The sequence below is a fragment of the Neoarius graeffei genome, chromosome 28 (genome assembly GCF_027579695.1).
Source record: "Neoarius graeffei isolate fNeoGra1 chromosome 28, fNeoGra1.pri, whole genome shotgun sequence".
In the NCBI taxonomy this organism is placed as follows: Eukaryota; Metazoa; Chordata; class Actinopteri; order Siluriformes; family Ariidae; genus Neoarius; species Neoarius graeffei.
In genome coordinates, this window is record NC_083596.1 from 23,506,007 (window position 1) to 23,520,345 (window position 14,339).

The 14,339-nt window shown below is 42.6% G+C and overlaps 2 protein-coding genes across 2 annotated transcripts in view; both read left to right on the forward strand.

Moving 5' to 3' along the window:
* The window catches only part of tecta (tectorin alpha), a 48,039-nt gene extending 39,763 nt beyond the window's left edge, over positions 1-8,276 (forward strand). The window contains exon 25 of the mRNA XM_060912501.1: positions 7,897-8,276. Within this exon, the coding sequence (XP_060768484.1) occupies positions 7,897-8,021 (125 nt within the window). The 3' untranslated portion in view covers positions 8,022-8,276. The remainder of the gene's footprint in view (positions 1-7,896) is intronic.
* Positions 8,277-12,230: 3,954 nt separating this feature from the next.
* The window catches only part of usp2b (ubiquitin specific peptidase 2b), a 105,018-nt gene continuing 102,909 nt past the window's right edge, over positions 12,231-14,339 (forward strand). Inside the window, exon 1 of the mRNA XM_060913464.1 lies at positions 12,231-12,331. The gene's annotated coding sequence lies outside the window, so the exon portion shown is untranslated. The remainder of the gene's footprint in view (positions 12,332-14,339) is intronic.

Below are 14,339 nucleotides of genomic sequence, written 5' to 3' on the forward strand. Positions count from 1 at the left end.
TTTGAAATAAATGGACTAGAGTAAAGAAATTGCTTTTAGACATGTTTATGCTTATTACTGAGGGAAAGTGCATTCCTATTTTAAAATATACTCCAGGTTGTCCCCCTTTCCTCGCCCTCTTCAGCCAGTGGTCCCATGTGTGATGGAGATGTGACGCACTTCCGAGTTGTTACGGGAAGTTGTTGAAAAGAGACCACTGAGCTCCAGTGCTGGGCCTTTTCCGGGAAATAAGAGTTTCGGTCATGGCGACAGCATACATGTCAACCTTTGGTCAATCAAACCTGTATAACCAACCTCAAAAATCCGTATTTCCCTTATAAAATCCGTATAAGATGCAAGTTAAAATAATTTACCTAAAATTTGAATGATAATTAACAATGATATATCCCAGTTACTTTTTATTCAATATTAATAACAATAAACCTTCAGAATGAATACAAAGCTCCAATGTTTGACAAAAACACAAAGTGTTATCAGCGTAGTTTCGAAGGAAATACTTCGTTGTTTGGAGACAGGTTTCACCAAGCGGCTATTATGCACGAGACTTCATATTAGCCACAAAGTCAGGAAAATCTGTTCGTAAAATTACGTTATAATGACCAAATACAGTGAAAAGTATTTTTCCAGTCTCACCTGTGAAAGGTAATCCCATGTGATCTCGTTTGGACGGTAAACCTGTTGGTACAGTTAAACGCAGCACATGAATGAGGCATCTTTATTCTCGGCTACTGTCTAGACGCTATACCAGAGACGGTTGAAGAATCTCCACTTTGCCACATCCAATATGGCGGCGAGGATGACGTATGATTCTACGCAGAAGGCGGCGTCTATGTTTATATGTCTATGACTTTACGGTTGGCGGGATTCTCGCAATGCGGTGTGCGCATGATCAAAAGTGGAATGAAGTCTCGCTACCACAAGATAATGCGCGATTTTATAAGACTCTTTACTGGCTGTCTGTGCTTTCTGTGGTGTACAGTACGTTTGTAAATGTTATGCGCTCTTTTATCATTGTGGGAATTGATTATAGCTCTAAATAAATATTGAAGTTTTTTTAAAGAATCCGTATCACTTTATTTATACGCCCGTATACTACGTTTATTGAATCAAATCCGTATAAAATACGGACATTCCGTATAGGTTGACATGTATGCGACAGCGTGTGTATGTCAGCCTCGGTTTGGAGGTTTCAGATTCGAAAACTGTAAGAGTAGAATAATATAAAGTACAGACACTTGGTATATTTTACTTCTGCGATTTTTAAATTGTTCATTTTTGGATTACGCTTCATTTTTGTGGCTACCGCCTCATAGAGTAAATATATATGCTATATTTACTGTATGGACATGGTATCAGAAAACAATTTTATTTATAAGCAGTAGCCACATGTACCCATAGGGTCCTTTTTTTTTTTTTAAACCTGGGCCCTATTTTCCCATCTCTTTAGGTCCAAATATTTACTAGGAACAAAAATGATCACAATTGGTCCAGTATTGAGTTAGACCACTATAACCAGTAACCTCAAAATGGCTATGCAATGAAATTCTATGGGGAAATCAACCACATCAAAGTAAAGCACTTGTTCTTGGAACTGACCGACTCATAATGACTCATAATGATGCAGTTACAAAAGGGATCCTTTCCATGACGTTAGACACTCATTCATATTGTCGTAATCGGCTAAATTACTTTGGAAATTGATTTCATCACAAATTCTCCATGACTGCTTCTTTTGTAAACATCAGAAAACAGCACCCATGTGATAATTGAAATACAGCCACTGTGTCAGAGACTGGAAGAAGAGAAAAAGAAAACAATGAGTGTAGAAACAGTCATTTTCTACAGTTTCTTTACAGTTACTGAGATAAACAGACACAGATGTATCTCTGTCTGGATTCTTTCCATGTTGTCAGACACTTCTTATAACATTATGAGCCTGTCAGTGACTAAAACAAGCAGTTTACTTTGACATGGATGATTGCCCCATAGAATTACACTGAATAGCTGTTTTGCGGTTGCTGGTCATAGTCTTCTAACTTGGTACTAGATCGATTTTGATCATTTTTGTCCCTAGTAAATATTTGGACCCAATGAGATGGGAAAATGGGACCCAGGTTAAAAAATCCCAGAGCTTTCCTTTAAGCATTTTAAGGCACCAAAAAAAAAAACCCTTCCACTCACACAAACACCTTCTCAGTATATTCCATGTCAGTGTGTTGTTCTTGCACAATCATAACAATTAACAGGTTATGGCAGTGCCAGGGGCATTTCTAACTATTGAAAAGACCAGGGGCTAAGTCCAGCTTTCCTGGGGCTTGTATCTTTTAAGGGAGATTGACATCGATAGGATGGGGAGGTTATACCTAACTTTACAATAAATATTATCACCCACACACATTCAAAGGTTATGACATCTTTGAGTGATTTTTGCACTGCTCTTTTTAAATTTATGTACTGTACTTCACTTCAGTTTCTGTCTCCTTATTGTTAAGTTATTATAAACACCCATGAGGGACTGAGCCATAGGTTTTGGCGGATCTCCTTTCTCTTGGCTAACTCATCACAGCCGGTGTTTATGAGTCCTTTGGTGACTGAAAAGGCCAATCCTTGAGTGGCAATGACGCTGGCAATCCAGGCAGATAAAGTCAGCAGTAACTGGTTCCTGAACGTTGGCATTCGCATGATTGGCTACTTGACGTTCCTAGATCTTGTTGATGCGACGGTGTTTGAAGCATTCTACACCAGCGTAGCAAGTTGATCGCCGTTCAGAGCCAACTCTTCCCACGTATCAACTGGTATGTCGCAAGCCTTAAGGTTGGACTTCAGCACATCTTTGTAGGATTTGTACTGGCCTCCCTGTGTGTGCTGGCTTCTACTAGCTCCCCATAGCTTCGGACCTTTGGTATCTGTCTATTGTCCATGCAAACAACGTGGCCTGCCCAGCGAAGTTGATTCTTTATTAGAAGTGCCTCGACACCTTTCACACCGCAGTGCTCAAGAATGGCGGGGTTCGGCACTTTGTCCCTCCATGAAATGCCACGGATCTTCCAGAAGCATCTGAGGTGGAACTGGTCTAGTTTCTTCAAATGTTAGCTGTACCAGGTCCAAGATTCACAACCGTATAGAAGCATGGATAAAACTACTGCTCGGTAGACAGTGATCTTGGTGCTGAAGCGAATACTACGGTCTGACCAGAGTCTATGGTGCAGTCTGCCAAAAGCACTGCTTGACTGATAAACACCATGTATAGGTTGTGATTTTGTTCACTGCATTTTTCTTTGGACATGTCAGTGGTACCTCTGCTGGATCTGAAGCCACACTGGCTCTCTGGGAGGATGTAGTCCATGTCCCCCCACGTAAAGCGGTTGACGATCACTTTGGCAAAAACTTTGCCAGCGATGGTCAGGAGCAAAATGCCTCAGTGGTTCTCACACACCCGCCTATTGCCTTTGTTCTTATACAGATGGATAAGCAATACATCTTTGAAATCTTGTGTGACTGCTTCCTCTTCCCAGACCCATTTGAACAGTCAAGTTAGGTCTACTGCAAGCATATCACCACCATGCTTATACACTTCTGGTGGTATGCTGTCCTCACCAGGAACTTTTCCACTTTGGAGTTGTTAAATCACCTTCAGTGTTTCAGTAGGGGTTGAGGTGTTGTCGAGTTCCTCAATCATTGGACTCTGTATTATTCCAGCGAGGGCATCTCCAGAGATACATGACTGGAGGTTTAAGAGGTGGTTAAAGTGTTCTGCCCATCACTCTAAGATAAGATCTGGTTCTTTGACAAGAGACTGCCCTTCCAGGTTGAGAAGAGGGCCTGTACCCCTAGAGGATCGGCCATACACAGCTTTCAGCTCACTGAAGAACGTTCTCACATCCTTTGGGTCAGAAGCAGCCTTTAGTTCCCTAGATCTCTCCATCCACCAAGTGTTCTTCATCTTGTGCAGTTTGACTTGTACATTTTGCTTAGTTTTGTTGTAACGCTCTTTCTTTGCTTGTGACTTCTTATCATTCATGTACGCGGCATGAAAGGAGTTCATCAAGCAGACAACTCACAGACACATTGTTCTCATCAAACCAGTCCTTGTGCTTTTTTTTTTTTTTTGGTAAACCCAACTGTGTCTGTAGCAGCATTATAGATTTTCTCATGAAGATTGTCCCAGTGGTGTTTTGTGGAGTCATAGTCCGAGTTCGCAACACCCCTCAGAGCAGTTGAAATTTTATCTTTCAGGAGGTCTCTCACCTCATAGTTTGTGAGTTTTGCAACGTCTACTTTCCTTGCATGCTAGACTTTTTGGTGTTTGTGTTTCTGTTAAAGGCAATAGAGACTTTACTGCAAAAAAGAGCATGGTCCGAGAAGCAGGTAACAAGCTGTAGGCTCATTTTCTGGGAGTCCACACCAGAAAATTGTGTACCCAGATCTGCATTCCTCAAGCTGCAAGGATTCTGGCAGCTCGTGTGAGCTTGACATTATGCCAGTCACACTGCCTGATGATGATGATGAAGTCAATCTGATGCCAATGACCAGAGCATGGATGCCTCCATGTTGATTTGAAGCTCATTTTTTGCTGGAAGAGCGTGTTGGTTATGACCAGTTGTTTCTCAGCACAGAATGTTAGTAGTAGAGTACCATTAGAGTTCTCCTTGCCAATACCATGATGGCTGATGACCCTGTTCCATGCCATATGGTCTGCCCCCACATGAGCATTGAAACTGCCAAGTAAGAACAACTTAGATGATTGGCTGAGGTTGCTAAGCTGTTCGTAGAAATCCTCTTTGGCCTCTTCCGGGTACATCATGATGGGAGCATAGGTGCTACTGATTTGTTACATAGCCTGCAGGTACCTTCAGGTGTGTGGATATAAGCCTGTCATTAATCCCTTGGGGGAGCTTGTCGATTAGTTGGAGATGTTGGTTACAGACTGCAAAGCCAACTCCTGATTGTCTTGGCTCATTTTCTGGGAGTCCACACCAGAAAATTGTGTACCCAGATCTGCATTCCTCAAGCTGCAAGGATTCTGGTAAGCATGTTTCACATAGACCTGCTATGTCAATATTGTAGTGATCAAGTTCTTTTGCCACTATGGCAGTGCGATGTTCTAAGTTGTTTGGGTTGTCCTGATGAGTGCAGATATTCCATGTTGCAATGTTGATATCATCTTTGCCCTTTCTGATCTTTCTGATTTCTTTCTTGCTTGGTTGACCACAGGAGTTGGATAATCGGCTTGCCACGGTAAGCGAGCAGATGTAAGTAGTGAGCGAGCTTTGTTGAGGAATCTTTTTCTCTTCCCCTCCCATTCTGGGGAAAGCAGTGCTGTCCCAGTGGGCTGCTTTGTCGCTTGGGTAGGATAGGAATTGAGCCATTGCTCAAGTTGGTTGCAAAAACAACCGTCACGCCCAAGCCACCTATGTGGAGACTTGTGGCTAGAGGCTTTCAGTGGTATCCTCCACCTGCCTTCGTAGTCATTCACCCCTCGCTGTAGGACTTTTCCAGGGAGAAAGTAACCTGCACAATAAATTTACGGGTAACAGAGTTGTGCTGGTCCGAAATCCCCCTCTATTCCCAAGGAATATCAATGACTATAGGTACATAAATGCAACGTACAGGCGATGTACTCAGGTGCAGCAACTGGCCAGGATCCGTCATTATGGACTGCCCTTACAGCTGAATATAGCAGTTGTTGTGCATGATGGCTGTTTGCTCACAAGGAGCTCATCGGCCCTTTGTCAAATATTGTTTTTAGCTGGGTGTCATGCCACCCTCCTCACCAGCAAAGCGCTGGTGGGGGAGCCGGTTTAGACGCCAATCACTTGTCCATGTGGCAGGTCATACTGGGTTACATGTTACCAGTAGCAGGTGATTCCAACCTGACCTGACACACATCAACACCCATAATGTCTCAGGAAACTGAGACATGTGTCAACTGACTACTAAATATAACTAGCAAAATTTATCATCAGTTTAATAAAAATATATATATTTTTCACTCACATATCTCTCTTTTAGGACCGAAAAGAGACATTCTAATCTACATTCTTATATTGCAACATTCAAACTCCCAGATGACATCACATCTTCCAAGTTTCTCTCACACATTATACACATACATAAATACTATCCAGCCATTATCTGTAGCCGCTTATCCTATGCAGGGTCGCAGGCAAGCTGAAGCCTATCCCAGCTGACTATGGGCAAGAGGCGGGGTACACCCTGAACAAGTCGCTAGGTTATCACAGGGCTGACGCATAGAGACAAACAGCCATTCGCACTCATATTCACACCAATGGTCAATTTAGAGCCACCAATTAGCCTAACCTGCATGTCTTTGGACTATAGGGGAAACCGGAGCACCCGGAGGAAACTCACGCAGACACGGGGAGAACATGCAAACTCCACACAGAAAAGCCTTCATCGGCCGCTGGGCTCGAACCCAGGACCTTCTTGCTGTGAGGCGACAGTGCTAACCACTACACCACTGTGCTGCCCCATACATAAATACCATTTTCTCCAATGCATCCAGGCTCAGTTGACTGCAGAAGCTCATTTGTGGTGTCTTGACAACACAAATTTATGTTGACATTAATATTGCATGGCAAAACAAAAAAACTATTTTATCCCTATATGTGACTACTATGCCAAAGGCTGGCTATGGGATTGTCAGCTGGCTGGTTCTGTCTGCTACATGTAGCAATAAAACATATATGATTAAATTATATTAGGGAAACTATTGGTGTCTACATGAACACGAATTGTTGTTGACCTGTTAAATAAACTTAGTCGGGGCAAATAGACCGCTACTGTAGATATTCATTTAACCACTCGAACTTTTGAGCTAGCCTGGCACACTAATCATACAGACCTTACGCTGTAAATTCAACATAAACAGGTTACACTGAGAAGTTTTTGTGCATCAACATAATTCGATAGGTTACATTGCTGATACATTCTATATATACACCCACGGTCAATGACTTACCACCTGTTTTCATCTTGAAAAATCCAACAATAGTAGATTGGTTTTTTGAAGTCGTCTTCCAACCAGTTCTGAATGTTGTTGTTCTGTTGGTGGTTACCAAAATTTTGTATGTACACTGTGCAGTGCTTAATTGTGTCCACCCCATCACCACTTCTCCCGTGTTCCCCCCCTCCATCTTCGAATGCTGCAAGTCAAGTTCTGATCTGTTTCAGTCAGTTGTTTTCTATTAATCTCTTACTGTTTTTGAGGGCGAAAATACCCAGGGCAAGGCTCAAAATACCCGGGGCTATAGCCCCAAGTGATAGGGCCTAACGACACCACTGGGTTCTGCCAATTTCCTGTAACTCTAAACCAAAATGCATGCAAGTAGTATGACATAAGCAGAGAACACACAATATGTAAACACCATGCATCTCATAGACCATGCTATTCCAACATCACGGACACAACACACTGTTCACCTGTATCAGCGTCTGAGAGTAAAATGATAGATAGATAGATTGATTTACTTTATTGATCCCAAGCTGGGAAATTGTTTAAAGCTGGGAAAATGGTTACATATTACATATCACATGTTTTGTCCATCCATCCATCCATCCATCTCACCCATTCAACCACACACACACACACACACACACACACACACACACACACACACCATCCATATATCCATCAAATTCAGCATGGGTTTATCTATTTATTTGTCTATCCATCCATATATCTGATCATGTATATCAGAGATTCAGGAGGGTATCTATCTATCTATCTATCTATCTATCTATCTATCTATCTATCTATCTATCTATCTATCTCTGACTTGTTCTGATTCTTTTCCTCTGACTCTCTCTATCTTTCTCCTCTGACTTTGCACTGACTGATCCCACACATCTTTTCCTCTCTCTCTTTTTCTATAGCTACCAGTTCCAGCACAGATCTCCAGCCCCTCGCTCCCCTGGTTGCCATTGGTATCTGCGTCATGCTTCTGATACACACACACACGCCTCTGTGCTTTTCTCCAGCAGAGCTTAACGCCAACTAAACCATGGCCGTGCTGAGGAGAGGCGGCAAAAACAAGGGGGGCTGAGAAAGCAAGATAGAGAGAAACCAAGGAGAGGAGGAGTGCATGTTTTAACCACACACTGCAAAGAACTGTGATTAAACACTCCTCATTCTGCTGCATGGACACTTTAAAAGCAAGTCAGCATGTGTAAAATAGATCCACCTTCTAAACCCTTGTTCAAAAGAACCTTGCCATTAGCAAACACATGCAGCCCAAAAAAAAAAAAAGGAAAAATCCATCTGATTTTGTTAGATATAGATGTTCAGCTACTAAATACACAGATTAGCAAAGAGAGATTAGTGAGATGCAGTTTAGTAGATTATGATGTCTGATAAACACCACCTTGAGGGCGATTATGTTGCAATGAGTGGTTAAAATTCTCAGTGACATATTTATATTTGATTTTTTTTTAAAAAAAGAATTTCATCCTATTCAAGTTCTCAACTTTGTCAATTATTTAATTTCCCTTTTGCCATATTGAAGTATTTTTCAGATTAATCACTGCTGGAAAAGTATTTGTCATGTTTGAAATATTGAGAATGTCACTGATGAGTACTGGATGATTAAGTCCCATCATATTACTTGGTATACCCATGATACTTGTGAAATAAAATCGCACCCCTTGGAGGAGAGGAAATATGTTCCAAAACCAACATAAGTATTTTGTTTGTCCTTAAGTAGACATGTTTTTACAGGGTTAGTCATTAAACCTGTATATACTGACCTTTTTTAATGAACGTGTACTATTATCTTGTACTGTGATGCTGAATAGTTTGAGAAGATCACCATTTATTAGGTTACAGCAGTGGGTGAATAAGTTATACTGTATGCACATGCAGATTAGACTTTATATATAAAACCACTTGAGCAGATGGAAACACAGAGAAATGTTTGGGATCAGATGCATGGACACTACAATGAACTCCAAGTTACTGATAAATGGAAATGTCTGTGTCTACACCCTCCTTTAATGAGGATTTCACTGTTACTGTAGGACAATTTTATGATCACACGTTTCTTTAAGAATAAAGCAAGCGCTTTACATCATTCAACCCACTTTGGTTCTATTTCAGAGTGTTTAGTTAGTCAGAAGGTTTCCATGCCAAAAATGTAACTCTGTCAATGTGTGTATTTCCTCTTATGAATGCTTGAGTGTGTTTCTCTCCTTTGTGTTCACACACCAGCGTTGCTAGGGTTGTTAAACACTGTATGCACTTACTGACGACAGACACACCTACCTTCTGGGTCTACAGTTAGAGACAACACACTATTAATGGTCCTCTATCCTGTCATTGGTGTCAGTTTGGTGACCACAGCATTGTTGTTGGTTTGATATTTTTAATCCAACAGTAACTCTGTTTACTTTCCCTACCTGATCTTCCTCCTGCAATGAACTCATCCCATCCCACATTCCATCTAGTGTGTATTTTTGCCTCATGCCTAGCACTCCTGCCATAGGCTCTGGATCAACCACCACCCTGATCAGGATAAAGCACTAACGTAAGATGAATGAATAAATGAATTATTAATGGCTGTCTATGCCTTCATCAGGATCATTTTCTGACCGCAGCGCTGCTGTTGGTTTGACATTTTGATTGACTATTTTCAACCACCAGTGATGTTGCATGGTTTACTTTGTTATGACTTAAGATTGAGAGAGTATGCATTTAAACAGTTAAGGATTAAGGGCCTTGCTTGAGGACTCAACTGTAGCAGTTTGGAGAAACTGGGTTTGAACTGATCAGTAGCTCAAAGCCTTAAAGCTAGGGTAGGTCATTTTGGAATAACGAGCCAGAGTAAGCTAGATTTTGAAGGTTTCCAACTGAAAAATCCCACCCCTTCCATTCATCCCTCCCTCCAAAGCCCCTCCTCCAAAACACATGGATGCGCACTGCCTGACTACTGCTGGAGGACGAGTCCATGAACGTTAGTGTTGGGGGAGGAGCATAGCACATCTTAGTCATAACCTTACATCTCATTCAGATGTAAGAAAACACCTGACATTATCATAATGAATGTAAATAATTAACATGGCTATTGCTAGTACTCACAACTGTCGACTAGCCCCATGGCTTTTGCAGTATGTCTGCCTAGCCTTGTGGAAGACTCCAGTCACATACAATGAGAGCATGGGCAGAGTGCAGGCAGGTATGGACTTTTTACAGCCCTGCGACTGCCACAAACAACAGATTTCTTTTTACTGTCAGAGCATTTGATTTATTCATTTTTAGAATTATAAAAGAAATATAGCAAAAAAAAAAAATGCTTCCAACCACTAAGCCATCACTAGAGAGATTGTAAGAGATTGTACCCCTATAGACTGAACAAAAAGGGTATAAGTATACTCGATATGATGAAATGACTAGTAGTTATTGCCCGTGAACCTGATTTCCTCTGAATGGTGCTCTTCACAGGGGCAAAATCGCTCCCTGCATCTCATCAGTGACATAGACTCGACCCTAGCGGAAGTATCTGCGAGGTGCGCTGATTGCAAGGTCCCGTACAATCGAAACTCTCAGGCGAGTCAGGGACGGGATTCCCAGCCAAGGCTGCACGCAGCATGCTAGCATGTAGCCTATGGGAAATGAATAGTGTGTTGGATTAGCACTAATCCCATGTTTTGGAAAATCGAAAATGTTGTCTCGGGCCCCTCTGGGGTGTCACCAATCCATGTGCAAAGTATGGAGTATGTGTGTCCAGCTATGTTGATTTGCATAGGTGAACAGACAGAGAGACAGACAGCCTTCCTTTAGTAGTATTGGCTGGCGTTGAGTGGTATATTAGATATATTCCATTCAGCTAGCATGATACGGAACGAGTGGAAGACAGGTTCAGTATCATGCTAGCTGAATGGAATATATCTGATATACCACGGAAAAAAAAAACATTATTATTATCATCATCATCTATCCATCATCTGTAGCCCCTTATCCTGTACAGGGTCATGGGCAAGCTGGAGCCGATCCCAGCTGACTATGAGCGAGAGGCAGGGTACACCCTGAACAAGTCGCCAGATCATCGCAGGGCTGACACATGGAGACAAGCAACCATTCACACTCACATTCACACCTACGGTCAATTTAGAGCCAACAATTAACCTAACCTGCATGCCTTTGGACTGTAGAGGAAACCCCAGCAGACATGGGGAGAATATGCTAACTCCACACACAAAGGCCCTCGCTAGCCACATGGGCTCAAACCCAGCACCTTCTTGCTGTGAGGCAACAGTGCTAACCACTGCACCGCCCTATTATTATTATACTACACTTTCTTTTCCAGTTTATCGATGTCCGTTGATATGTTTTTCTCTTGTAAATATGTGTGAAGAGGGTGGCACGGTGGTGTAGTGGTTAGCGCTGTCACCTCACAGCAAGAAAGTCCTGGGTTCGAACCCAGTGGCCGACAGGGGCCTTTCTGTGTGGGGTTTGCATGTTCTCCCCGTGTCCGCGTGGGTTTCCTCCGGGTGCTCCGGTTTCCCCCACAGTCCAAAGACATGCAGGTTAGGTTAACTGGTGACTCTAAATTGACCGTAGGTGTGAGTGCGAATGGGTGTCTATGTGTCAGCCCTGTGATGACCTGGCGACTTGTCCAGGGTGTACCCCGCCTTTCACCCGTAGTCAGCTGGGATAGGCTCCAGCTTGTCTGCGACCCTGTAGAACAGGATAAAGCGGCTAGAGATGAGATGAGATGTGTGAAGAATCTCTAATGAAGGCTTGGTAGCCTTTCGGTTGTTCAACGTATCTTTCCCAGCCAACAAAGAGATGCTTCTGCGCATGCACAGCAGAAAACTTCCTCATTGGATATTCGCATCAGCTCCGACGTGTGACGTCACGTTGTCTTGACAACCGTGCAAAATCGTAAACCATATTCAACGCTCATTCTCTATGAGGTAGAGTGACGTAATACACGTAGGATAAGCGCGATCAAGCCAAATGAATGAAACCTGCTCGAAGGGAATAGAGCGCACGTTTTTGTTCCATCGAAAACGTGTCTTGTATGTATAATAGCGGGGGATAAGTAAAGGTATAAAGGAGATGGAACTAATAAAGTGGTCCCTGAGTGTTTCGACAAACTCATTTCCGCGTTTGTCAGCCACGTCGCCATGGCGACAGCTTGGGGGCGGTACCTTGGCTTGACTACAGTTAAACCCCAGCAGGGTTTTTTTGTTGTTGTTTTTCTTGCTCCATCATTAATACACGCTTCTCGGAGCCAGGATCACACTGACGGTTCTGCAGGAATTCAGGGTCCATTTTGGCGGAGAACAGCGAGGATGAACCGGATCTCTGCTGGTAAGGAGGAATCTTTGGGTTCTGCAGAGCAAAGAGAAAGCGGCAGGATTAGTTTGTAGGCCATAAAGTGTGACATAACCTGCTTTATTCATCAATAGTCAAAGTCAGCTAGCGCTATTATCACTTCGGCTTGATATCCTCTAATAGTATGAACCATTTGAAATGAAATATTTGCTCCAAAACGGAGAGAGTCAGCCAACTTCCGAGCCTCGGAGTGTTTATAGCAACGGCAGCGTGTGGAACCGGACAGAACCGAACCGAACACTGAGCAACAACCACTGTGGGCTCTTTCCAGAAATTATTCCCATCTTGTGCTTTTTTTTTTTCTTTTCATTTTTGACTCTTTTTTTTTTTTCTTTCAACAGGACCAACTCTAAGTTCAATTTCAACGCTGTCTTCTTCACATATACTGTATTTATGGATTAACATATTGATCACAGACACTAGTGATTCATTTAAGAGCCATATTTCAGAGTGACTCATAGAAATGAATCATTTCAGAAACACATACCATTACTTAGAATAATTGTTATATTCCTTTATTTGGCTTCATTTTGAAGGGATTGTTCTCAGCAGTACAGATTCACAGTTCTAGCACAGAGAATGATGCATTGAGTATTTTTTTTTTCTGAAAAGGATAGACCATGGGTGGTGTAGTGGTTAGCGCTGTCGCTTCACAGCAAGAAGGTCCGGGTTCGAGCCCCGTGGCCGGCGAGGGCCGGCAGAGTGCAGAGTTTGCATGTTCTCCCCGTGTCCGCGTGGGTTTCCTCCGGGTGCTCCGGTTTCCCCCACAGTCCAAAGACATGCAGGTTAGGTTAACTGGTGACTCTAAATTGACCGTAGGTGTGAATGTGAGTGTGAATGGTTGTCTGTGTCTATGTGTCAGCCCTGTGATGATCTGGCGACTTGTCCAGGGTGTACCCTGCCTTTCGCCCGTAGTCAGCTGGGATAGGCTCCAGCTTTCCTGCGACCCTGTAGAACAGGATAAAGCGGCTAGAGATGATGAGATGAGATGAGGATAGACCACCGTTCCACATTTTTAAGAGTGCACATGGACAAATACCTACATACATTCCTTTTAAAGGAATATTGCATGATCCCAGTGAACAAGAGAAACAGGTTGAGGAATATTTGAATTGCTTCATAACAACTTTGTGTAAAAAAAAAAAAAATCCAGCTAACTGTAATTACCTCTGCCAAGTTTGTTGGAGGAGGTTATGTTTTCGCCTCCGTTTGTCTGTTTGTTTGCTCGCTTATTCCCAACATAATTCAATAGCTAAATAGTGAACGGATTTTGAATGAAATTTTGAGGAAAGGTGGGCCCTGAGCCAAGGACCAATTTATTATATTTTGATGCAAATCTGTATGTAGATCCAGGATTTTTTTTTGGTCTTTTCCGGATGGTGGTGGTGTACTTGAGACCGATCTCAAGACCACTTTTTGAAGGTCTTGGTCTCGTCTCAGAATCGACCTCATTTTTACTTGGTCCTGTCTCGGTCTCGGGCATATAGGACTCAGGATTTTATTTCAAGACCACAACTGCAGGGATTTCACTAAATGGCCTATGCATTGTCTGATTTATTTGTTAACTTCATGACTGTGATTGGATGTAAAATTTCCTACTTCAAATGCAGCCAGTAACATGACTGCTAATTTGAAATATTCGTTACTGTTAATGGCTCTCACCCCTTCCCACCCCCTCTTCACACCTACTGGCCTGGTTCTGGTCTTGACTCGGTCTTGCCCTGCCTCTGGTCTTGGTCTTGACTTTGTCTCAACCCCTCAATGTCTTAGTCTTGTCTCGGTCTCGATACACTCTGGTCTTGGTCATGACTTGGTCTCGGTTTAGGTGGTCTTGACTACAACACTATTTCCCAACGTAACTCAAAAAGTAGTGAGTGGATTTTGATCAAATTTGGTGTACAGCTTTAGTATTATCCATAGTTCATGTGATTTGATTTTAATGTTGATAATATATGGCTTGGCAGAGGTATGCCCTCTACCAAGT